At 41.8% G+C, this 27,719-nt stretch overlaps 1 protein-coding gene across 2 annotated transcripts in view; it reads right to left on the reverse strand.

The window, feature by feature from the left end:
• Window positions 1-1,290: 1,290 nt before the first annotated feature.
• tln1 (talin 1) overlaps window positions 1,291-27,719 on the reverse strand; it is a 177,506-nt gene continuing 151,077 nt past the window's right edge. For both annotated transcript variants that reach the window (XM_033646697.2, XM_078161887.1), the window contains 7 exons: window positions 22,754-22,859; window positions 18,598-18,722; window positions 18,181-18,306; window positions 16,298-16,360; window positions 16,032-16,214; window positions 6,571-6,696; window positions 1,291-3,426 (listed from right to left, as the gene is read on the reverse strand). In XM_033646697.2, coding sequence (XP_033502588.1) covers window positions 3,292-3,426; window positions 6,571-6,696; window positions 16,032-16,214; window positions 16,298-16,360; window positions 18,181-18,306; window positions 18,598-18,722; window positions 22,754-22,859 — 864 coding nt within the window. In that variant the 3' untranslated portion in view covers window positions 1,291-3,291. The remainder of the gene's footprint in view (window positions 3,427-6,570; window positions 6,697-16,031; window positions 16,215-16,297; window positions 16,361-18,180; window positions 18,307-18,597; window positions 18,723-22,753; window positions 22,860-27,719) is intronic.

Consider the following 27,719-nt stretch of genomic DNA (forward strand, 5'->3'; position numbering starts at 1 on the left):
AACGAAAAGCCCCAAGGGCACTTGTGGCTAGGAGTTTGAAGTAATTTGATTACTTGTATCTTTGTTTCACAATATGGGAACATGTTCTACTAAAGTACAGTATCAAAAGAAGTCATAATTTATTATCTGGTCATGAGGCTGTGTCTTAAAGAGTGTCCCAGTGTTGAAATCCAGCTTTAAGATATTTCAGGCAATGTTGTGGTTACATGGTACTTACACGCCTAAATTCATTTGTGATTAATTAAATTACCACACAGCAAACCTGGGGTCAGGTAGTTTTCCAAACAAGCAGCAGCCTCTGAGACTGAAAATTGAAGCCAAAGCAAAAGTGCCAAAAACTGCACGTCTTTGAACTGCCACTTGAGGCTGGCTCCAAAAGTCTCTCGCTCTCAAACCCCTTTTTCACTTTGAGGGGTTCACTTGGGAGATATAATCGCACTTGGATGCTTTTTATTGATGCCCAGCATGCCCAAGACCTCAATGAAGAGTTCAAAAAAAAAAAAAGATAAAAAAAAAGAAGAAACAAACATGTTTACATTCTAATACAAAAACTGTTTTGGTCTCTATAGCTAATTTCAACATTCATTACAACTGTACGGGGTGAATTAATAACTCAACTGTTTACATTTTATGAAGGCTTAAAGTTATGCATAATTAAGTGCGGGCCACTTGGAGTGACAGTGTCCTTATCTTCTCAATCAGATCCACCCTGCTCTCCTCCACATCACCAGCCTCTTGCCCAAATATGGTCACTTCTGGGTTAAAACAAACAAACAAAAAAATACGACAGCAGAAATGCTGAATGAAAACCAAGGATTGATGTCATGGTACCTACATCCATTAATTTTACAACCTTTGATTCCAACAGATAACTACTGTGCACAGTGCACAGCGAAGGACGAAGGGGGGTTTACAATTTATTTTTGCCCAAAGGCCCTAAAAGAAGTTAATCCGGCCATGCCTGACTAAATCTCAGTAATGCTGTAGTTGCAACAGATATTATGGGAATACAGACTAAAAAACAGAGAGCAAACCCATATGATATATGATTAACAGCAAATTGTGCTGGTTATGAACACTTACATTTAAAATGCAGTTCAACATGAACTTTTATACAGTCTAGTTATACACAGGACAGGCTGCATGATGTTTCCTTCACAGTAGCATACATGAGTGTAACCCTGAGTAAAGTATTACTGCAGAAAATTTCTTCTGTCCAGGAGCGTCTTTCTCTCATCAACAGGGTGAAAATAAGTGAATGTCAAAATGTTAAGAAACGGATGTCAACAGTTTCACAGAAAATTGGCTTTATTGAATATAAATCTCTGTTACAGTACCCATGAGGTGGTGCTGCTGGAATTTAAGTCAAAATGTGAGCAAAAGACAAAGGCTTTGTATGATAACAGTCATTTTTATATCAGGCACGCTGCTGTAGCTGTGCCATGTTTGCTCTAAAAATCATAGTTAAAGAAAGTAAAGACACGTGTGGTGTAAGGGTGGATTTCATGATGTTCTGATAAATTATTGAAATGGGTTATGAATTAAGTGCATCGAAAGGGTAAATGATTTTAGCAGATTATAATACTTGAGACAATTATACGAAGGCACTTTATAAGCACTGATATACTGGGAACAAAGAGTGAGCTCACATTAGGCCCTTGGTAATGAGAAATAATCTGAACTCTACGCAAGTAATATCTAACACGAAAGCATTAGGTGAACAGAACATATATACCTCAGACTGGAATCACAGGATTGTACTAAGACAGGAATTCTCTAGAAAATAAAGGAATAGTTCAGCTTTTTTGAAGTAGGGTTGTATGAGGTGGTCCATGGTCAGAGAAGTGGCAGGAGTGCTGAAATGGAAGCTAAGCAATGTACTGCTGTGGATAGGGGTCGGCAGCAGAATACAGAAAGCAGTCTGTTCCAACAGGGAAGTCGTCAACGGCTTTAGTTCCCCATCTATGCTCTCTTTAAAGCCACCAGATGCCATTGACATAAACAGTAATTTTGGCTTGCTGGACACAGGAGCTGCTGGTCTACTGCTGCTTCGATCAGTTAGTTAGTTTGTTATTGTGTGACTTTGGTGAATCCTGACTAACCCCTTGAAACACCAAAGTCACACTCTCTCACACTCACACACACACACACACACACACACACACACACGCTGTGTCTGTGTTGGACTCCTGCCTACTTCCAACTGTGCCAACTGACATCTACTGTTGGTAGCACATTGACAATAGATGAGGACTTCATACAACCCCAATTTAAAAAATCTGAACTACAACTTTGTCACTGTGTCAGACACTAATATTGGCACAGATAACATGTCACTGGAGTGAGTCACAAAACAATGAACACCCAAATACAGTCAATATGATGTCACATGTCTTAAAGTTAAATATATGGCTTTATAATCTTCACACAAACAAATCTTCTAATCTTATCTAGGCCTAAATGCTGGAGCTGCTTAAGTCAAAATACTTACACGAAAAACTTTTACTAAGACAGCCGCTTATTGAAAAATTCCATTTTAATACATTTTATAGCTCAATCTTTAGAAAAATAACGTTTATTTACTCTGATTTGTTCCATTGCAAAGTTAATTTTACCAAATTCAAACATTAAAACTCCATTTGTCCTTTTTTCAGTATTAAAAGTAATGTACTGAAGATCATCACTGTCCATGTGGTCACCACACACCTCTGCTTCACAATCACTTAGACATTGCGTCTCTTTGCCTCTAAACATGCACACTAACACAAAAAAACACAACACATCTCCATAGAAAATTTGCATAGATTATGCATAATTTGCATAAAAGCCTAAATTGTGCTTGCCTTCATATCTCTATGATCTAACATTAAAGTTCTAACAGTGAAGGCGAGCAGAATTTATTGGCAGGATTTTGTTACTTTACGAAGCCACACAGCATGTACACAAAGACACGCTATCCAGATACAAAGGACAAGAAAAGCGCCAGATATATTTCAAAAGTATATGATCATATATAGTCAAAAGCAAATATACCTTAATAAGGATTTAAGGCATACATATATTTCTGTATTATCAAACTCATAATCATCATAACACTTCTGACTTTCAAAATTAAATATAGAAACAGATTGATAATAACCATCCTGATACATCACTGTGGAATTGGAGTCAATCTGCCTAATGTTACGTTTCTACTGAAGCATGAAGCCATGTCTCTCTACATGTAGCTGGGGGAAGGTCCTGAGCATTCCACGGATCACTGTTGCATTACTGATGTACACACACACACTCTCACTGTTCCTGGCCGTCCTCCCGCAGCTCTGAAGGGAGAAACTTGTACTGCTGCTGTCTGATCATGGCCAGCTTCTTCCTGGCCTCGTCCAGCTCCCTTTCTTTCCGCAGCATCTCCTCCTGAGCGGCGATGATCTGCAACACAGCACAGTCTGTCAACACACTGATGAAACACCAGCTTTATCCACACATCCAATCACAAAATATAACAACTGACTTCTCACCAAACCCCTCACCGTTTCTCTAAGCAGCTTTACTTTAGAAACCAGAACTAGGCAGATCTGTCAAGCTTTGGAATCTCCAGCGAGCCTCAAGTGGTGAGCATGGGGTTCTCATAAGTCACTTGTTACATTAACATGGTTATTCCTGGCTCCAAATAAGGTGGAGATGATCACGCGTAAACATGTGCATGTGTACTATGCCTCAAGCTACGGGTAGGTGATATATCAAATGTATTGCAGCTTGTTCCACGTGGGATGAATAAAATGACTACACTGCAAACATCAAGTATAAAGGGTCGCAATGTTTCCTTATGACACCAGCATGAGACTTGCTTTGCTGTTTCGGCCCTCTTGCTCTCTCCTTCTGCTCTCTCCCTCTCATAGACATAGACAAACAAAGAATTACAAACATGATATGTCACACACACGCTCCTCTGCCCACCCAGAACACTTTCTCTCAAACAACAGTGTGTGAGCAGATTGAAGCGTGTTTCTTATCTGCATGGCTCCAGATCGCTAACGTTACCATTTAGTCACATTTTGTGATCATGAAGCACCACTGAGACTTGCAAAGATTATTATTATATGAACTGGAGAGCTGTTAGTTTGTTTTTAGCTCAGAGTGAAGAAATCCTAACATTTAAAGGTGCAGTGGCAACAGTGTAACTTTGTGCTAACTGCATACATCCAACCGTTGGCTTTGTCCACAGTAAGAACATCAACAATTCTAGTCTTGCGTGACCAGCCTCCCTTACTTTGGAATGGGAGTCTGGGGACATTCGTCTTTCGTTTTGTAATAGAAATGGGCAGGGATATCCACACCACGTGACGGCGTTGCCATAGGTGCGACACGTGTGTTACATGTAACAGAGACGTTGCAGCTCTGCAATAGAGGTGAATCAAATCCATTTTAATCTCTTCTTGCGATGCACTGAACACTTACTTTTCTGTTGTACTATGGACAGCAATTAGGGGAACAGCAATTCCGGTGTAGGCGGGTGTAAGGCAAAGCTAATCGAGTGTTGGTCGAGGAAGTACGGAAATACACGGATTTGGATCCAATCACATTCACTGCCAGTGGGAGCCAGCGCTAGCTCTATTACAACTTTCCTATGGGAATGTCCACACGACAGAGTCAGCCAGCATGCTGATGTCATCGGCGTCTGTGTAAGAGACTACAACAATTCTTGCTCGAGACGATCTGGGTGCTTCAAAATAAAAACACAAGTGGTTCCACTTAAATGTGTCCCCAAGTGGAGTCGCAAAAACCATCAAGCGCTACAACGAAACTGGCACACATGAGGACCGACCCAGGAAAGGAAGACCAAGAGTCACCTCTGCTTCTGAGGATAAGTTCATCCGAGTCACCAGCCTCAGAAATCGCAAGTTAACAGCAGCTCAGATCAGAGACCAGATGAATGCCACACAGAGTTCTAGCAGCAGACCCATCTCTAGAACAACTGTTAAGAGGAGACTGTGCGAATCAGGCCTTCATGGTCAAATAGCTGCTAGGAAACCACTGCTAAGGAGAGGCAACAAGCAGAAGAGATTTGTTTGGGCCAAGAAACACAAGGAATGGACATTAGACCAGTGGAAATCTGTGCTTTGGTCTGATGAGTCCAAATTTGAGATCTTTGGTTCCAAGCGCCGTGTCTTTGTGAGACGCAGAAAAGGTGAACGGATGGATTCCACATGCCTGGTTCCCACTGTGAAGCATGGAGGAGGAGGTGTGATGGTGTGGGGGTGTTTTGCTGGTGACACTGTTGGGGATTTATTCAAAATTGAAGGCACACTGAACCAGCATGGCTACCACAGCATCCTGCAGCGACATGCCATCCCATCCGGTTTGCGTTTAGTTGGACGATCATTTATTTTTCAACAGGACAATGACCCCAAACACACCTCCAGGCTGTGTAAGGGCTATTTGACCAAGAAGGAGAGTGATGGAGTGCTGCGGCAGATGACCTCGCCTCCACAGTCACCGTACTGTGGAGGCCAGGTCATCAAGTGCTAAACAAGTGCTAAACACCTCTGGGAACTCCTTCAAGACTGTTGGAAAACCATTTCAGGTGACTACCTCTTGAAGCTCATGGAGAGAATGCCAAGAGTGTGCAAAGCAGTAATCAGAGCAAAGGGTGGCTATTTTGAAGAAACTAGAATATAAAACATGTTTTCAGTTATTTCACCTTTTTTTGTTAAGTACATAACTCCACATGTGTTCATTCATAGTTTTGATGCCTTCAGTGAGAATCTACAATGTAAATAATCATGAAAATAAAGAAAACGCATTGAATGAGAAGGTGTGTCCAAACTTTTGGCCTGTACTGTATATATAGATATATATGTAGTTACTTTGAGTAAGTGTAAATATAGGTTCAATATTTGGGTGGCTACATTTGTGCTCCCGTTGTGTGTGGGATCTTTAGCCCTTTTTAGTTAGGAATTGTGCAAATTTGCAGGAAAGCCCAATCACTCTTTTTTCAGCATTGGCAGTATAAAAACAAAATCGGGGAGTGCGGCAAAATGCCGCCTACCTGCTTTTGTTTATACAGAATGTGCCTTTTTCGGGGCAATGGGGGGCGTGAGCAAGTAACAAAACGTGTAGCTCAGTGTTGTGATGTAAACAGTGATGTGGGAAGCCACGGCTAGTCAGTCCTTCGGCGATTCTCTCATAAATCGGCCCGTTCTTCATCGTTCCCGTCATCTGATGGTTAATGGCCTCTTTGTTTGCGAGGGCAAGGAGGGTGTGCAATTCCTTGTCTCCCCAGTTGCTCATCTTTACAGTGTCTGTCAGGTTTGTGTTTCCCTCTTGCTACTAGTTGCTCATTCGTGCTATGACAGCTGTTTCCTGTTTATCCACCACCAGTGGGTCGCACGTGCGGCGTCATCAACAGCTCCTCCCACAAGTCTTCAACAGCCGCTCCCATTGCGGAAGGCCGCCTCGGAAAATTGGGCACCTTGGATCAACTCGCCAATCCGGCTCTGTGTCTCAACGCTTGCAGGCAAAACAGCCCAACATTCGCGGAAAATCTGGCTGTAAAAGGGGCTTTTGACTCACCTGAGCAATACCTCCCACCATCTTACTCTTGACCACCACAGCCTGGTCATCCTGAGCATCAAATGCTGCTTTCTGTGCTGCTTTCACCAGGTTATCAGAGGCCCTCTTCACAGCATTTCCGGCAGCCTGTAGAAACACACAGAATTAAACAAAGTAAAGGTGAGTGTGCCATTCTTAACACTGGTAGCAAGTAACCTGACAAAAAGTCCCCTTACTGGCTTTGTCTGGAGCTTTTCATTTTTGAACCTTCCAGAAAAAGCTACGAAGTTTACCCTGATTTAAGATTTTTTTTTTTTTTTGGTAAAACAATAAAGGGAAGATAAGGTGAATTCTAAAAGCAATTCCTAACAGATGTCTAATATTTCTAACTAGGTCTATGATTTAGTCTGTGAGGGAATGTGGAAACAGACTCATGCAGACTTAAGATAGCAGACACATCAACTGTGCTTCTTGTGAACAGCAACTCCTGGAAAGGGAATGATAACTTCCACCAGTGCTCAGAGAGGAAACCATAACAGTTTTTTTTCCTGCTCAGTGCCTGAGAATAACTGTAAAAGGCAAAGAGGAGCAGCCTGCTGAGCTACACTTAAAGCCAAACATTTGTCTCATTGGGCAGCTCAGCTCCAACAAAGAGGAGTTTTCTCCTTTTGCGGCTTTGAAGGCTGAAATCAGACACTTAGCTGGCAGAGAACGACCCAGTCACAAAGACATTTGTGAATCTCCTCTACTTGTTTATCTTTGACTGGAATGCTATGGTTAGTCTTGCTCTGACATACGACATAACACTGAGGCTCCCTTCAGCAGCTGTACTGTACACAGAGGCCACACACTAATTGGGGACTGTCACAGCATTTATCCCAGGAGGTACCACAAGGTGGCTGATGTCATCAAATCCATTTGTTAAAAGAGCACCTACACACCCTGTTTTATCTGGAATATGCTCTTTCACACACTCACAAAATCCACTCAAATCCAGGGACATCCCATCACACCCCCTCACAGCTCTAACAGAATGTTCCTCCAGTATGTTTCCCCTGGCTGTCTACACCAAACTCATTTCAGCCATGTTTTTAGTCATTCATCAGTTTAAACCCACACAGTCTACATCAGTGACCTACAGCTCACATTTCACTCATGTAACTTCAACCTAACTACTGCAAGCCACACTCACTATGGATCACAGCTGGATCACTGCTATACAGCTTTCAGAGGCAGCCACAGAAAGGAATCGCTACCCCCCTTGGGGAAAAGCAACCACTGTGTTTCCATCTGGAAACACAATTGAAAAGCAGCAGCCTACAATGTAAGAAAAGCAGTAAAAGAGGCAAAAGGGACAACAGACTGAAAGTAGAACAACAATTTCAGGTGGCAAGTCCCAGATGCATGTGGCAAGGTCTAAGAAGAATGAAAGATATATACCCCTAATACACACACGCATTCTAATTGACAAATTAATTGGTGCTGGTTATTTATATTATGGTGTATTTATTATGAATACATTCATCTGACGCTCATCTTGTTTCTGCTTTTCCACATTTCATTACCACTACGAATGCAACTGTGGCCAGTATCTCACTATCACTGTCCTCATTCATATTTCAAAAAGCTACAAATTATATACAGCCACAAAATACAGCTGAAAAGCTGGAAATCAGAAGGGAAGTACAGAGAGCTGTTGCACAGAGATAATACACCATCTCATCTAGTTGCATTAGTGTAAACCAGCAGGTTTTTACAATGTTGCAGAACAGCGCATTGCAAGTAGTTGCCTGTTTCAAGTCATCTCGTTGCGAATCTTTGGTCTCAACAGGGTTTTACAGTTAACATCCATGTCAGTGAAACATGGATGTTTCACACATATCACCCCCTCAGCAGCACAGAGGATCTATACATTCAGCACAGTTTGACAGTGGACACCCAAGATTAGTGTCACTAATTCAGCATCTGACCAAATGTCTCCCCTTCTGTTCCTGAGATATGACAGCGGGTAATAGCCAGAGAAGTAATTTATGGAGAACATTGTTATGTCACGGTGACGTTGACCTTTGTGATATAAAATGTCATCACTTCATCATTTCCCCGAGGTTCAGTTCTCGGCCCCCTCGTCCTCATCCTGTACGTTCTCCCCCTCGGTCAAATAATCCGCCATCATGGACTTCAGTTTCATTGCTTCGCCGACGACATTTAGCTCCACATCTCCACAAAAGCCATCACTCCTGCCACTCACTCTGCCCTCACCAACTGCATCACCAAAATAAAATCCTGGCTGCACACCAGCTTCCTCAAACTCAACTGTGACAAATCAGAAGTCATCATCATCAGTCCCAAATCTCTTATTAAATCCACCCACAACTTCTCCCTCTCCATTGACGGCTGCACTGTGCTCTTCTCCCCCCATGTCCATAACCTTGGTGTCATTTCTTTTAATCAAACCCTCTCCTTTGACCAACATATCAAGCACATCACCAAAACAGTATTCTTCCATCTCAGAAACATCGCCCAACTCCGTCCGTCCCTCTCCTTTTCAGCTGCAGAGACTCTCATCCACGCATTAATCACTTCCAGCCTGGACTACTGCAATAGTCTCCTCTACGGTTTGTCAGCCACAACACTCAAGAAACTACAATATATCCAGAACTCAGCTGCTCGTCCTCTCACGTGACCACATCACACCCTTCCTTCATAACCTCCACTGGCTCCCCATCCCCCAGCGTATCCACTTCAGTCCCATCACTTACAAAGCTCTCCACAACCTGCCTCTGTCTGAGCTCCTCTACTGGCACACTCCCTCCAGCACTCTCAAGCCTGCTGATACTAACCTCCTGCACCCCCCAACCAGGACTAACCACTGCACCTGTGGGGAACAGGGCCTTCTCCATTGCTGCCCCCACTCTCTGGAACTCACTCCCTAAACACATCAGGGACTACTCCTCACGCTTCACCTTCAAGAAATCCCTCAAAACACACCTTTACAAAACTGCCTACAACATCTAAAATCAGCATACTTTATCCTTTCTGCATTATTTCCCTCTCTACGTCCCTATGGATTATTTCATCTCCTCATTTTTTGGATTGCTGTTGTTGTTCTCTGTAAAGTGTCTTTGAGTATCCTGAAAAGTGCAATATAAATCAAATGTATTATTATCATTATTATTTTATCCTTTTAGACATTTGTGTGAAGCTTTTGTCATAACTAGCGTATGAATTCGTCCAGACCGGACACGCAAGCATGTTAGTGCATATGTGTATCCCACTGGGTAGCTATCGCCACCACTTTGCACTGTGCTTGTATGCTGTTTACTGTTGATGGTGGGAGTGTTGTGACTGAAGTGAAGCGCCCACCCTCCAGTTCCCCCCTGGTTAACACTGTTAGCTTTATCAGCACTGTTGCGGTTATTTAGTGCCATTTATGGAGTTAACACTATTAGCTGGTAGCAGGCGGCTCAGCCGCCTCCATGTTGAGTAATGTGTCCAGACAACTCATACAATCTGAATTTAACATAGAGCCCCTTAACACCATTAACTGAGTGCGTGCGCATTGCGTTACTGCGGATGCTCTCTGTCCACACTCAGTCCGTAAAGTATGGAACTCTGTCACATCATGTAAACAAACCACTTCCTTATTGTTCATAGTCACAACAATACCATCATGGGTAACTTAAAGATATCATTGTTGTAGCTACCATACTATATCACACCACCATCTCCTAGGAGTGGGGGAAAAAAAAATCAATACAGCATTGTATTGCAATATTTTGCATGGCATTATTGTATCAATACACAGCAAGTATCAGTCTTTGATTATGAACAGTATTAATTTTGCAAATACACATATTGACACAACTTTTGTGGTACAAAAATAATAAAATCAATTGCTTTTTGGGTCCATACGGAAGTGTATTGCTGCCACATCAGGAAAAAATATTGTTTTTCACGTTACAACAATATAGTTTCATGTTAAAATGTGATAACTTATATTGTAAGAACGTGAAAAGTTTCAGGTTATAACGTGATAATTTATACTGTAAAAACATGAAAAGTTTCACGTTATGTGATAATTTATATTGTAAAAATGTGAAAAGTTTCACATTAAAATGTGATAACTTATATTGTAAGAACATGAAAAGTTTCACATTATAACAATAGTAGCTTCATAGTTTCAACAGTAATAGTTTCATGTTATCTGTGTTATGGGCCATGTTGATGCCTGTGACTTTATGTTAAAGGATAACTTCGGTATTTTTCAACCTGGGCCCTATTTCCCCATGTGTATGTGTGCGTATGATTCATAGGTACAACTCGTTTTAAAATTGGTTCAGTATTGAGGGAGGCGGATGCAGCCGGCAGCCGCGAGGTAGATATGGGGGCAAATGCGTCCCATATAAGTTTGCACATTAAAAGTGCTTTTTTTCGCCACTGACTGGTTCAGATCGCCAGTGCTATCTCTGTAAATAGCATACTAAGCATTTCCCTGACCCTTCACCTCCTCCCGGCTGTGACATCATCTCGCGAGAGAACACACTATCCTTCTGTGTATCAAACTTCTTCTAAAACGACTAAAAAGGACTTTTTTGAATTAATGTTTAAACATGTTTATTTTAACTGCACAGGCAGAAATGCCAGCTTCAGGATTTCTGTAACATTTATTTGTTCACTTTTCCGAGTAGGCTACTGACCCCCTATAGACTTCAACTGTATTCGCTAAGCTTTCTTTTGAGCCAGCTTCAGAAAGGGCTTCCTTCTGGGACGACGGCCATGCAGACCAACTTGATGCAGTGTGCGGCGTATGGTCTGAGCACTGACACGCTGACCTCCCGCTTCTTCAACCTCTGCAGCAATGCTGGCAGCACTTATGTGACTGTTTTTTGAAGCAAACTTTTGGATATGACGCAGAGCACAAGGACTCCACTTCTATGGTCGACCCTGGCGAGACCTGTTTCGAGTGGTACCCATCTTGGAAAACCGCTGTATGACCTTTGCCACCGTGCTGTAGCTCAGTTTCAGGGTGTTACCAGTCTTCTTATAGCCTGGGCCATCTTCATGGAGAGCAACAATTCTATTTCTCACAACCTCGGAGAGTTCTTTGCCATGAGGTGTCATGTTGAACATCCAGTGGCCAGTATGAGAGAATTGTACCCAAAGCACCAAATTTAACAGCTCTAATCCATGACACACAAATTTGTATGGTCCACTCAAGCGGGCAAAAACATGAACACGATGAATCGGATAGGTGGCTTTGCATGTTTGAACAACATGTACAGGTATCACTAGGGGTGTACTCACTTGTGTTGCCAGCTGTTTAGACAATAATGGCTGTGTGTTGAGTAATTTTCTGTGGATAGAAAATCTATATTGCTATACAAGCTGTACACTGACTACTCTAAAGTATTTCCAAGTTTCATTTCTATAGTATTGTCCCTTGAGAAGTTATGATAAAATGGTTGCTGAAATGTGAGGGGTGTACTCTCTCTTGTGAGATACATTAGCCACTGACGGCCAAGCTAACGCTAAACCATGCTCCGCCAAAATATCAACCAACACTTAACACACTTAGCTTGACAAAACTACAAAACTGAGAGAGCTAAGAAAATAACACAGTACATCACCAACTTACATGTGTAATGATCTGCGCCCATACAGCGTTGTTGAAAACAAAGACTTTTGTTACATGCTAAAAACACTGCAACCCAGGTATGTGACCCGTCCTGACATTTTATCACCAACAAAGCCATACCAAAGCTCTACAGAGAAGTGAAGCATAAAGTTGAGGAATCTTTGATAACAGTAGGAGGGGTGGCATTAACTTGTGATGCCTGGACTTCAAGGTCAGTGGATTCTTACATGACCATAATGGCACATTATCTCACAGATGACTGGTGACTGCTGTCTCACATACTCCAAGCTACAACAGTACATTAAAGTCACACTGGAACAAACATTGCAGACCTCCTGCAAAATGCAGCACAAGAATTGGGGGGGGGGGGGGGGGGGGGGGAATTGTTGTTGTAACAGACAACGCTTTTAACATGGATGTTGCCATTCAGTTAGCGGGATACCTGCGTGTGAAGTGTTTGGCTCATGTGTTTAATCTGGCCTTGCAGAGGGCTTTAAATCTACCAACAGTTGTCAGGTGTATGCAGCATTTCTGACAGATTTTATGATGGTGTTTGTCAGTCTGTCTGCTTTGCATCACATTTTGCTGCAATAAAAATGATTGAAGTCAGATGAACAGACTGAAACTCTATCTTATGAGAAAAAACTGGTGTTGACAAAGTTTTCCTTTGAGGACATAATTTGCAGTTGGAAAAAGAGGTAATAAATCACAATATATCACAATGTATTGTATCGCAATACTCAGCATTTTGAAATAATATCGTATCGTGACCTCAGTATCGTGATTGTGACTGTGGGTCCTTTGGCTCCTGTTTAGCTCCCTGGTGATCTCCCTCCAGCCAGATGCCAACTTAATTATTGTAGTGAAACAAGTAGGTATCATATAGGTAACTCCTCATTTCAACTTTGTTAATCAGCTGTTCCTTGTCCATCGCAGCACTGTCAATGCGAGCAAAAGAATAAAAATAGAAATGGGGCATCCAACAAATGCTCAGCTCAAAACGCCACACCTCATCATGCTGCTGTGCGCCATGTCATTTGCAGGCAGTTAGGATAGTCATATAGAAAACAATGCAATCAAATGCATTTAGTCGCTGACACTCGCATCGCATCCAGTTAGGACACAGCGTGAAACATGGTGTAAAGAGCTTCACAAGTGTCAAAGCAAAGGCAAATAGCCTTTACATCCAATATTAACAGCAATGCAAACACATATTTCCCATGTAAAATTTTCCTTTGTCATTTGTCTACCGTGACAAAAAAGCCAGCAATTTGGATTACCATTATGTTATCCTTTGGAATAACATGTTAACACTCCCAGGTTGTATGCTAAATACGGTAAGACCAAAAACAAAACAAAAACAAAAAACTGGTGACTCAGTGTATATGCCAGTCCTTTCCTTGAGCCTCCTTCAGTCATTAGGAAGAATCCGAACAGCCACCTTTCCTCAGATATTCACACATTCAGCTGAGAGACTACACATTACTCATCACTCTGGATAATTACAACCCTAAAAAGTACCATGGCGAAGAGTGAAGAGAGCAAATGCTGCTGGTGTAATCATAGATCAGGGCTAATGTTTCCACTTCTGGTGCCATGGCTGGACTGGTGGATTGTTTCCAGAGCTCCTGTAGACATAAATGTATGGGAATTACTGTGGTGGCAGCTGCAGGCCCAGAAGAGGAGGAGATAAGCCACTGCTGATTGGATCAGAGAACATGAGATGGCCTGGGCAGGCTGATGTGCTCACAGCTAGCATACACACAGCCTTAAATATAGTAGTTTTGGGTGGATGGGGTGACAGGAGATACTTGTAGTTTCTGTAATGTCTTGGGACTGACCGCATCAGTTACACATAAAGGTCACAACAACCCCTGTGTGCTCCATTATTTCCACAAGTGAATCAGTGCTTTCAGACAGTTTCAGAAGATAAACTTACTTTTAAGAGTGGTACTCCACCACTTTTACATATAAAGGTGAATTTACTCTTCAGCCAAATGGAAAACAGTGTAACTCTCTCTGTGTCTGAGGAAATAACCATGATGCTGTCATGCCTAGTGATATCATCAGTGCTAACTTTGTTTAGGCTTGGAAACAAGAAGGCCTGAGTTACAAACTGCAGGTATGTTGTTTGAAATATGTGGGCAATTACCAGGCAGGGAGGGTCTACCAAAAAGATACTATTGATTGCATTATGGGAAATACAGGTTGTAGTGAGTCATACTAGGGACTAAAAGTCAGAGTCTCTCTGACTCTGTTGCTTTTTTTTAATCTGTCTCTTAGGAGTTCGCCAACTTTATGGAAGTACAATCGTAGTAAATCTGTGGAGTAGTCCTTTAAAGATTACTGTAATGAAGCAGTATGTAAAAAGCACTCTTACCTGTGCTAAATACAGAGCACACTAATCCTGATGTAGCAGCTGTGCAGATAATGCAGCTCACCTGTAACCCTAAACACTCAAACTCCCTCCTATAAATAGACTGTCCAGCACTCTCAGCTGTTGCAGAATCACTTACGTTGTGATGTAACTATTGTTCCCTCAGCAGGTACTGTAGGTTTGAAACATATGTATAGATGAGGATTGCATGTCTTGCTGTGCATTTGCCTGTATCAGATGTCAGTGTAATGAAGCAGGATTAAAGGGTTGGGGAGCTAACTTTGGACCTCACCCTGGCTTTCCAGCCTCTGGAAAATGGCTCAAGTTCAAACAAACTCTGTTGCCATATTAACTAATGCAGATTCCTTGCCTCTATTTTTCTCATATTCTCTGTAATTAAGGTCCAGTGTGTAGGATGTAGGGGCATATATTGGCAGATATAGAATATAGTATATAAGTATGTTTTCCTTAGTGTATAATCACCTAAAAATAAGAAGTGTTGTGTTCTCTAGGGAGCTCTACACAGGGAGCGGGCCCTAGTTTATGAAGATCGCCATGTTTCTACAGTAGCCCAGAACGGACAAACCAAACACTTGCTTTACATAGGAGCATTCATGTTTTCATATCGGCCACTGTAATAAGAAGTCCAGCTGCAGGGAGCAGCTCCTGGGTTGCACTGATTTGTAACGTGAAACTGCTTTTATTCAGTGTTTTTAATGGTTGAAATCACCTGGTCGGTTTGTTTTTTGAGATGAAGAGATCTCTGCAGATCATTCAGGTCCCAGTAAAACCTCCTGAACTTCTGGATCTAGTGTTACCAGAGAAAAAAGGTGACCGCATTTAAGCATGTTTTGGACTAGCCACCCGCAGCAACATGCCAAACTGTGTCGGAAATACATGGATTTGTAATGTAAAACTGTGTTATTCTGTGTTTTTGCCAGATTAAATAACCTGGTTTGTTGTGGAGAGGTAGAGAACTCTGCGGATAATATGGCTCATGGTAAAAACCTCCTGACCATCTGGATCAGAAAAAGGTGAGTACACATTAACTTATCAGAGAATATATCGCATTCACAATAATGGGATGGACATACATATGTACATATATATTGCTTCTGGCCTTGGCTATCGCCTTTTGGTGCCTTCATCAGTTTATAGGGGTGTCTGGGTGAGCAGAGTATGGAGTTCCAGCTCCTCCTTTCAAGGTACATGGAGAAAGGAAAGAGTCTGAAGACCAACCAACAACTTATGACTTGTGGCCTTCATGTTGACCCTGATGATGGTCACAAGCTGAAACATGTTGGTCTACTGATAGTTGTACACTACAAGTGTCACTGGAGTTTTGACTTCTAGGTGTGACTGAGCTCTCATTTTCCCCTCTGACAGTTGCTCTGTCCTTTATTCGGCAAAGAAATAAATTAGGTCAAGTGCAATAATGCAGCTTAGTAGACATTAACATGCAGTGCTTACTTGGAGCCTCTTCATGGTCTGGGAGTCCTGGTCAGCCTTGACCTTGCAGGCCACCAGCAGCTGAGCAGTGGAGGCTGCCACCTGCTTGGCTGAAGAAATGAGCTTCTCCTCGCTGGCATGTCCCTGCACCGCAGAGTTGGCTGCCTCACACAGGTTGTTGGTTGCTGCTGCGACCATTCGGGCCTGAGGAGTCGAAAGCATCAATGTTGAGATGTTACTGATCATTTAAAAACACTCTTAAATAAATCTTGAAGGAAAAGACTTACAGCTGAAATCAGCCCCTGAGACCACTGTCCATCATCCACTGCATTGGCTGGGATTGCTCCCACCTGAAAGAACAGGAAAATTGGCTAAGAATCATCAGTCTTTAAGTCTGTGAAGCCAGAACATACATAGATATCAAAAACAAAATGCACAGAGGAGGGTAATGTTGGAAACTGCCTGCTGGTTTTTAGGAGTAAGAATGACATGGACAAGCATACTAAATTTAAGAGAAAAAAAAATTTAATGTATCTGCAGGGCTCTTCTGATTGGTTCAAGTAGAAGAAGTAAAATTAGGAATGGAAGGAAAACTAAGACTGGAGGAATGTGACAGGATAGATCAAGACAAATAATTAATGTGCACCTATACAGCGGTACTGTTTTTTAAAAAATAAAATTCCCAAATAAGTAGGATGACTCTAAACATAAAAAAACTCATTTGCAAAAAAGTAACAATAACATCTCTTTTGTGTAGCTTCCCTGAAGGCCCCGGTCACACCAAACTGAGTTCAGAGAATTAGTGGCCACAAAAGCTGACTTTTGTGTTGCCTCATGTTCCGGGTGTCTCAGCCAAAAAGTTGCACACATACACACCGCAAAAAAAAACTACTGCCAACCAGCACGTATGATCTGGAGAGGAAATAACTCTCCACACTAACAGATGGCGGTAGTCTGTAATTGTCAAAAGGAAAATAACCTGACCTTATGGAAATAGTTTGTTTTGTTCTCACTTTCTCTTGACTTTACCTCTTTGTTTACTTTCCTCACTTTCATTTCTCTTCTTGTGTGCTGAGCTCACCTGCCAATATGATTGACTCATTCATCGATAAGCTCTGTGTAGCCACCAAAAAAAAAAAAAAACCCTGATAGGGGCTGATAGGTGCCAACGGTGGCCGACGAGCGACTGACACTCACCAATGTCTGACCATTGGCTTGGTGCATTGCTACCCACCTTTTTCTAGTGGTTTTAATTAAAATATTCTCAATGTTTCAGCGCAAGACGTGGATTTGCACCACTAATCAATGTCACACTTGGCCCAGGCTGCTGTTAAAAAAAATAGCAAGAGACAGGACTCACTACTGTTTTAATTTTGATAGGTGTGGTGGAACAGTTGGACAACTGCAAATGCAGACAATTAGCAGTATTTAATTACAATGCAGGCCACCACATTATTTAAATACTAATTGGCAAACACATGTATGGGGTTGCATGAGCAACCAGGAGGCTAGCTAGCCTGATGTCTTCATCAGTCATTCACTTCATCAATGTAAAGCTCGAAATGTCACCTCCATTGTAATTTAATTAAATATTTATGGGAGCACAGTCTAGTGCACGGACTCTGTTTTGTCTCTTGCATGATCTCTTGTCCAGCACCTAGTTTCTTATCATCTGGATGTGCGTGCTTTTGTAAACTTTTTGTGTTTTTCCTTTAATCACATTTGATCTTCTAGTTGCGCACCCAAGCCGCTCCACAGGTACACCAAGCTGTTTTGCTCAACACACTTTGCCAAGGCTTTTTTGAAGCGTCTGTGTCTATAGCGATGTGTCTTGGTGTGAACGGTCTAAGACTCTAACATAGTGCAGTCATTTTTGCAGTTTCAGTTTTAAAACATATCTTTCTAGAGTTTTCCTCTATATGTTACTGTTATCTAGCTCCTGGGTGGGTCCAAAACCTTCTCATTTGGATCGCAACAATGGTGTTTCAAAAATAAGCTGTTTTTGCTGAAAGAATGGTGTGCTCTAAAAATGGACTGGTAGGTGTTATCATTTAACCTTTTAAATTGATGGTGCACAGCACACTAGAAACTCACAGTTAACCATTTTTCTGTGGAAGATTTAAATGTTGATCTCACAGGATATCCATCCTTTCACTGGGTTCAGACATACCTTCCCTTGAGCCACCAGCTCCCTCTGTGCTGCTGAGGCAGCTTTGACCAGAGCACTGGTGGCAGCTGCGATGGACTTGGCAGCCTCCAGAATCTGCTCCTCAAAGTTCAAACTCTCATCTGCCTCCTGTTTACAAGAGAGGCAAACCAGTAAAGTAAACATGCTGTGTTACAGGGTTGAGATGATCTACAGAAGATTTATTCAGACAATCATCCTTAACAAGTGAACAGGTTGGTCTACAATATAGGAAAACCTGGTGTCCACAACCACTTTCGAATTGCTACCAGGGTCAGAGCTGTGGGACAGCCATCACTTGTAGTGTTAAGAGCTGACAGCAGCACACACACTTTATGTGACCCTGTGGTGAGGTTAACAGGCTCAGTGTGACTGCTGCTGCTCTGGATAAAGCCTTCTAACCTTGGGTTTGGTCCTGGGCCTTAGCTGCTCCAGTTTCTTGGCAGCTGCTTCAATAGCTGCCGCTGCTCCTAACAGCTCATTCTCTGCGATGACGGTGGGATCCTCTGGGTCCACCCACTCTGTGCCTACAACACACACACACACAAACAGTCTGTGCCTAAAAACAACCCACATTTGACACTCTACCAAAGGACTTCTATCAGCAGAAGTTGGTGTCATGGTAATGATATCATGACTTTCAACATCTAGAATTTATTTGCTTCTTAAACAGATGTTTAGGGCCTGGGACCACTTTATATCACACATTCTCAGATCTTTTAATGTACTGCTGCACAAATTTAGTAAATGGAATTGCACTTGTATAATGCCATTTTAGTCTTGCAACCACTCCAAGCGCTTTTTACACTTTCATACACAAGTGGCCGAGACTACGTTTCAAGGTACCACCTGCTATTCAGTTTTTAACACACTCACACACAGATGGAACAGCCATCTGGAGCAATTTGGGGTTCAGTTGGGGTTCTTGCTCAGGGATACTTTTGAAGGAGCCGGGAACTGCTGATCTTCCAATTGGTGGACAACCCACTACCCTCCTGAGCCACAGCCGCCCAGTCCTCTGTCAATCTTCCAGATATAGTTTTTATATAAAAAAAATTCTTCTTTTTTTAAATTTTTTTTTTTATGTAAAGCAATTTGAGTCTCATTCAATGCATGTACTGGACTATATTATTGCTATTACATTTGTTTCAATGAAGTGTGCACTGGTGAGTGAGTCAATTTAGTACATAATGGACAATCCATACTGAGCTTCACAATTTTAAGAAATTAACACACACAGTGGCCTAATAAGCCCTGAGTGCACTGTGATGTAGAACAGCACAGGACACAGTGGGTTATCCCACATATATTGAGTGCAGCTGTAGCTCAGGAGGTAGAGTGGGTCGTCCACTCTCATCCATTCTAATTGGAAGATCAGCGGTTTGATCCCCAGCTCCTCCAGTGAGCATGTTGAAGTATCCTTGAGCAAGATGCCCAAATTGCTCCTGATGATGCTTCCATCGGTGTGTGAGTGTGAGTAGTAGGTGGCACCTTTTATGGTAGCCTCCGCCAACAATGTATGAATGTGTGTGTGAATGGGTGAATGTGACTTGTAGTGTTAAAATAAAAATCCTACCAATATTCTTAAATGTTCAACATGTTCACCCAAATATATTGACAAACAATGAAGAAAAAAAACTGCTATGGTACAAAATGGAACCCAGCACTGCAGTCTGAAATAATCATTTGCGAATGTAATCATAAACTTAACTTACTACCATTATTATTATTGTTATTAACGGTTCTAGTATTACAGTGTGCTGCAGTTCTGTGTGTGGTTTGTGTAAGTGGTGTTGCTATGCAGTCTCTCTATTTCATTACTTTCAAATGTATTAAAAAGTGAAAATCTACCATGTAATATGAGTATTATGTAGGCTTTATCACTGTTGACTGATTTGTTAAGTTTTAGAATGTCATAACACGTCATAAAAAATGTCATAGTATAGTGTGTAAAAGTTATCAAAAATGTCATACTATGGGTCGTTGGTGGCTTAGTGGTAGAGCAGGCACCCCACGTACAAGGCTGTTGCAGCAGCGGCCCGGGTTCGACTCCAGCCTGTGGCCCTTTGCTGCATGTCACTCTCTCTCTCTTCCTCTTTCACACTTGTCTGTCCTATCCATTAAAGGCTAAAAATGCCCCCCAAAAATATATTATAAAAAAAAAAAGTCACACTATAATATCTCATAAAAAGTGTGTGCACTTTTCATGTGACACTCAATCCTTGCTAGCTCCCTAAAATAACACTCAGTCATCAAAACTTTGAGAACCCCTAATCAAAGATTTTTGTTTCAAAATTCTCCAAAAAGGTCAGTTGAGCTGTTAAGTTTCTAAAAATGCCTCCTGGGAGACAGAGCCTGGGTCTTCAGGGGGTCCGTGACCCACTAGGGGTTCCTCTGAGTTACTGAAGAGGGGTGCCAAATTACTACTTGATTACTGAATCAAACATATTGTTACTGAAGATAAAATGGCCTATTCATAAAACCCATTTAATTTGGGTTACAGCACAACTTAGGCTAACTGTTACTCATGAATCTTTCTGCAATCATATGAGCTAGCTAATGCTATTTTTTTTCATATATTGACTAATTAGCTGTATTATATAACTATATTGGAAACGCCCACGGCAGTTAGACTGTTTAACACCTCCTGAATCCAGTCACACACACACTCACACACATCACATTAGCCACAACTGGACTGGAATGTGGAACGGGCAATTTTATTTTAATCTATTTATGCACTTATTTTAATTTTTTTTTTATTTTATGTCTATTTTAATACCACTCTGTTGCTGTTGTTGATGGGAGGAAGTGTGGTTGTTGCGTTTTTGTCTTTTATGAGCTGCTGGACAGCTGAATTTCCCTTTAGGTATGAATAAAGTTTATTCTATTCTGTTCTATTATTCCAAGTGTATGGGCATTATTGTAATCCATAATGGATCGTTTTGTAACTTTTAGATCAAGAGAATCTGATACATGGTCCCCCTCAGAACCAGCCAGTGAAAGTACAGAGGGTGAGGCTAACATACCTAGCCATGCTACAACTGCTGCTGACTTATTAGCTACAGGCAAGCACAAATGAGAAGAGACCAGAAAATGAAGAATTACCTCAAGTGCAACTCAGTTTTATACAATATATGTAGTGCATCATATTGCATCTTCTCTCTTTGAGTCCTTGGCCTAAAAAAACATTGAAGACGGCTGCCCTGAAGGATTGCAAAAGGTGTCAATTGAATATGGTCCCCTCCAATGTTAATGAGTGATTATAGCCCTAAATTTCATGCTCATCAGCCTAATACAGTAATTCTAAATCAGGACCTCCAGCGTCTGTTAAAAATAAGATGGGCAAAGTTAGCATGCTGATTCGTTAATGACTCAAAATAATTTCATCAGCATCTCATATCTTCTTTTGTGGATCTCATTGTGATTTTAAATATGTTGCAATATGCTGAGATTTGCGATAAAATATATTGCTATTCATTAACCTTTTTCAAATGTAAATTATGTCCCCAAAGAAAAACTTTGTCAACATCTATTTTATCTAATAACAAAGTTTTCACTCTGTTCATCTCACCTCAACCATTTTTTTTTGCAGCAAAATGTATCTAGTGGACTGAAAAAGCAAATGATTATGTTATTCTAACATACTACCTTTCACTTCTCAGACCCATTATGGTCGTCCCATCTGCGTCATCTGCTAGACCAAGTCATGAACCTACAGCCAGGTGGGCAGCAGGATTCAGTTGCAGCTAATGTCTCTTAGAGTGGAGCAGAAAGACATTAATCTGCAATATTAAGCCCTGAGGATGACTTTCCTTCCATTTGACAGATGATGCATTCATGGAATTGCCTTGGGTTCAATGTAATTTGTACTTGACTCTTCGGAGGGGGATCCCAGACCAGAGCTGTGTGAAACTGTATAACTCTATGGAGAGTATCTACTAATCCTACTTCAAATTGCTGTCAGGGCTCATTTGCATGAAGTGCTCTAAATAAGACCTGATGCTGGGCTATTTCAGACATGCTCAAGACAGTGTGCACTGCTGTCTTCCTTTGATATTTTCACGGGGGGTACCAATTTTAAGTTGGATACCAAGAGCTTAAAAATGACCTGTTGAGATTCTAATTTGATATTGTACATAATAAGTATTTTTTAAATGTCATTTACATATGCATGAAACCTGCAATTGTCTATTACCATGATTAAGATTCACTAGTGCTGACAAATGTCTGGTAGGGATTGGTGTTATTTAGTGTGGACAAGTTACTCTCAAAATATAATATATTACATATTACTGCTTACCTTCATTTGAAAGTAATCAACTACTTTACAATACTACTCTGTGTAGAGTAATAAGTTACTTATTACACTACTTTTGTGTTACTTTTACCAAAAAACTAATGTTCATTTTAAATGGATGAGGGTCATGTTGTTTCAAAGCAGGTAGATCCAGACCCATTTAGACAGATCAATAAAAACTCTGACACCATTCAATGTAAAGTGAGACATTAAAAGACACCCTGTCATTCTGTTGTTCCTGATAAAGGGTTAGGATACCTTTCATGGCCTCAGCAGCCTGGATGAGCTCAGTGACAGAGCCTGCCACCCGCTTGGAGTAGTTGGCCAACTGCTGCTTCAGATCATGAGAGGGCTTCTGGATGATCTGTGGGTAAAGTATAAAACAGTTACGTGTCATTCAAACTTTGATACACATACATTCACCTTCTGAACTACTGATGTTTAACATATTTACAAATACCAGTCTGTGCAGGATTTTTAATGCTAACATAATAGAGGCGACTAAGATTACAGTACACTTTCATATTCCATACCCCAAAGGAACAGGTGAAGGCAGTGTGGACCTGAATCAAAGAATACTAGTCAGCCCTCCAGCTCATTTGCACATACTTGGAGATTCTATAACGAGGAGCACTGAAGCTGTTCTGGAGGGAAGTGGTGTTGTATGTCTAACACACTGCATGTTGGGTTTTAGTTATGACCCATCTGTGTATATATGTATACAGTATATACATTAAGTGTAAATCATGGTGGCCATTTACAATAGGGGTCATGTAAAATTTTAGCTTGTTAGCCAATTTGAAGTATATATGTATTTCAAGTCTACAAATCAATCCATAACAAGTAAATCAAATGTGTTTGTGTGATGTATTTAACTTTTTTTTTTTTTTTACATTGGAGGGATCATTTTATTTCCCTGTGTTTATGATTTTATTTTATCATCTATTGTGAAGCACTTGCAAAAACTGTTTTGACATGAGTGCTATATGAGTGCCATGAACTAAATCACTGTGATATCACTGCAAATTATTGTTTACAGATTACAGACAGTTATTTTATTGTGAAGCAAGTAAATAACGAAATGTTGTGGTGACAAAAGTACTGACAGCTGAACACACAGAGACAATAAACCTTTCTCTCTGGTCTCCTGTAGACTAAGGTGAGTATAGTCTTGCATCACACTTGTTTGTGAGGGAGAAGGGGGGTCATCGGGGGTTGGCTGTGGTCAGCGAGACGTCACCACTACCCACTTGAGGGTGGGTGGCCCAGCTTTTGGACCTACTCTGGAGAAGTTCCATCTCTGGCACGGCGTGTCTTAACTGATAATGGAAATGCAAATTGGCGCGGCATGGCTTGAATTGCCGTGGCCTAAAGTGACAGTGGAAAAGGCCTATCATAGATGACTGCAGGGGTGGAAATCAGGCTCATGCAAGTGCACCCAGTTCCACCATGGCTGAAATGTATAAAGAGAGAGTACATAGAGTACAAGAGTACATACATGTTGCTCTCTTAACTATCATTAAAATGTGTATGCCAAATTTTGTCTTTGGCATGTGAATACCTTAAAGAATGGCATACACTGTTCAACTGTTATTTAAAGGAATACTTCACATGCAAAATGACCATTTGTACATCAGTAACTGCTGTTACCTTGAATTCATAAAGAAGACTGTTTTTCTCACATGCATCCACGGTAAACAGAGAATCTAAAAAAGTTGATCATTCTTCATGAATTTAAGTCACTGGGGGCTGCTTTTAACAACGGCAAAACTATTATACTCTGCAGGATAAGGCCCCAATCACACAAAGTGTTGTGCAGGTTGCAAATGAGGGTGAGAGGCTGTCAGCAAATAGTTTGTTGGACACAGGGAAATGGAGATCTGTGTAGGTACATGAGACCCTAAAAAAAAAAGAGGATGGATCACAGGGAGTGCCATCAGTTGGTCCAGGAGCTTTGCCTCCATGATGGCCATTTCCAGGCATATTTTCAGATGATTCAGGGGCAGTTTGACAAAATGAATACTAACTCCTGGGTGCCCATTGGTGCTGCCAAGTGACTCAGCACCACCAATTTCTCCTTCATTATTTACCAACTGTAAACTTGTGGTCATGACCACCACAGTAGGCCTGCCTCTCAAATCATCCCACTGGACAATGGGAAAAAGTGGAGATGATGTGAGGTGCTTTTCTGCTCTGAGTTTAAGTTTTTTCAACTCCCAGGGTTCAGAGCGCTCCAGCAAAAACATCAGGTGCCTAGAACGCAGAAACGTGAGGCTCGTAGATATGCAAAAACAGCAAGTAAAAAGCTGCATTCTCATTAAAACCAATTACAAAAGGCCGCCTCCAGCTGGTAAAATGCTTTCTGTGTGATCAGAGCCTAACATTATTGCCTCACACTCCCATATTCATCATGTAGAATTAAGTGGTTTTGGAGAAACCACAGCTTTATACTGATGTGACTGTCAGCAGAGACTCTTAAAAATGAAGTGTAATATAGAGAAGAAATGAGACAGTCAACTTCTATAATAATGTGCTCACTAATGTTAGGCCCATCTCAGTACCCATTTCAACTGAATGAAAATAACAGCAGACAAGTTTGGTTTGTTGGTGGGCACATGTGCTTGGCTTTCAGTTTGTGCCCTCAGACTGTCCTAGGTGGAAATGCAGTATTCAGGTTGGAGCAGTGTGTGACAGGTGCAAGGCATTAACAGGACTCAGTCCATACCCAGCTCAAGTTTATTCAGATGTGTTGTCATGAGAAGATAGAGATGAGGACGTAAGTGCACAAGAACGCATGCAGCGGGCCAAAATTATGCCATTGGCAAGCACAAACACACTAACATACAGCACACCAGGACACTGATGCATACAACCATCTGAGCTCCACCAATGAAACAATATTAGACAGTGGGAACCTGGTATATGTTTTTGTTTTACAAAAATACAAACTCCATGCATTAGTTCTCTAAAAGGTTCATTCACCTGTGATGTTATGAGGTTTAAAGGTAAGAGGTCTCAATGTGCCATGTGTTCATTTAATGGCAAGACAACAAAAACAAACCATGCCACAGAGCAACATGATCATCAGGTCAGTGGTAGTATGGGAGTATTGTATTTCTTATAGAGGTCAAGGACCAGAGTGTGGACAAGCTGGTTGTTGTAGTTCTGCCATCAGAGGGCAGAACCACAGGCTCAGATCTCATCTACACTGCCTGGAAGAGAATCACTTCTCACTTAATATAATCACAGTGGATAGAATTCAGATTATTTTTACACTCGTTATCAGAAAAAATACCTTTTTCAATTTCAGGTATATGTTCCCGCTTGGGAAGCGGAGGTTGCTGGTTCAAGTCCCTACACAGATGACTGGTGGATGGAGAGGTGCCTGTCTGCCTCCTCTCCACTGCTGAGGTGCCCCTTGAGCATGGCTCTGAACCCCTAACTGCTTGAGGAGCAGTCCTGTGCTCCTTGGTCTGACATCTCTTTAGTCATAATGCGTGCACATAGGTTCTATTGGGCCTGAGTGTGAATGCTCTCTCTCTTAGAACAATGGGGCTCTCATTTTAGTGTAGAGCATCAGATTGGATTTACGAAAGCAACTATCATTGTCTACCGTTCCAACCTACTTTAGATTGAACCAGCTGTGCTCTGATAGAAACCACACACCCCACAGCCCAGAGCTGGGTTCAACCTGTGTAATGGCACCAACAGAAAGTTACGATGTCATCCCCATGACCGTCACCATACGTGCTATCCAGAAGCCATGGTGTCTGTTGAGGTCGGTGCCCTGCTGAAAACCTGCAATGTGCCTTTGAATCCTTAGACACGGCAGCCCTCTGTTAAGGTCAACCTGTTCGGCCATCAGGGTGGCAAAGCACATGCATGCACAAAGTAGAATTACCACAGCACGGTTCTATGCCTTCGCAAACCTGTCAAGTTGGAGGATGCCAATTGAGCTGCATGGTGCTAAGCTGTGAGCACAGGTCCCACTAGAGGACATCCATGCCACCTTCATGGAGTTTGCTTCTTGGTCAGAAACGTGCACATCAGTAGCCTGCTGGAGGTCATTTTGTATGCTCTGTTAGTGCTCCTTCTGTTTCTCCGTGCACAAAGGAGCAGATACTGGTCCTGCTGCTGGGTTGATGCCCTCTTACGGTCCTGTCCAGCTCTCCTTGTGTAATGGTCGGTCTCCTGGTATCTCCTCAATGCTCTTGAGACTGTGCTGGGAGACACAGCAAACCTTCTTGCGACCGCACGTATGGCTGTGCCATCCTAGAGGAGCTGGACTACCTGTGCAACCTGATTGGGCTGCAGGTAACGCCTCATGCTAACAGTCGTGACAAGGACACTAGCAGAACACAATACTAGAGAAGAATCAATCAGGAAGGACAAGGCAAGAGCAACTGTCTGTGGCCACCACATGTAAAACCATTCCCTTTTTGGGGGTTGTCTTACTTTTGCCTGTCCATTGCACCTGTTGCCACTTTCATTTGCACCAAAGCAGGTGAAACTGACTCACAATCACTTGTGCTTCCTAAATGAACAGATTGATATCCCTTAAATTTAACTGACTTGGTGTGATACTGTGACCATTACGTGGACCTTAATTTTTTTTTAGCAGTGTACATACATATCATTTATGCTTTTCTGTTTTCATAACTCTTTTATAGTTGTTCTGTGTATTGCACTACATGTCTGTGCCTGTTTTTGTATCTTGCTTTATCTGTACTATGTGTTGTCTGAATGTTTGCTTCACTTCTGCTGAATGTTGCATCATTCATTCTTTCTGATTTGCACGGTGGACAAGGAGGAACACACTTCTCTTCCTCTATGTATTGCATTGTACAGTAGAGTGTGGCTACCCGATCCGAGCCCGTCGGGTCCCGTCAGGGACAAAAATGTATAAATTGTATTTGGGCTCGGGTCGGATTCGGTCAGCTTTCAGTGAAAATGTAGTGTAAAAATAAATAAAATCCTATTGTCTGTCCTGTTTATTGATTGGGGACTGTTATTTATATGACAACACCTGAACAGAACACACACACACACACACACGCACACGCATTGGCTGTTTCTGGTGTTCATCTCTGAAGCTCCAGAGACGATTCTGAGTGCTCTTGCAGTCAGAGGACTGCGTATGTCAGCGTGTGTGACTGGGTCAGCTGTCTGCAGCAACGGCAGTAGTTCTGTAGCAGTTCGGTCAGTTCGTGGTTCTCCTGACGGG

Source organism: Epinephelus lanceolatus, chromosome 19, assembly GCF_041903045.1.
Source record: "Epinephelus lanceolatus isolate andai-2023 chromosome 19, ASM4190304v1, whole genome shotgun sequence".
NCBI lineage: Eukaryota > Metazoa > Chordata > Actinopteri > Perciformes > Serranidae > Epinephelus > Epinephelus lanceolatus.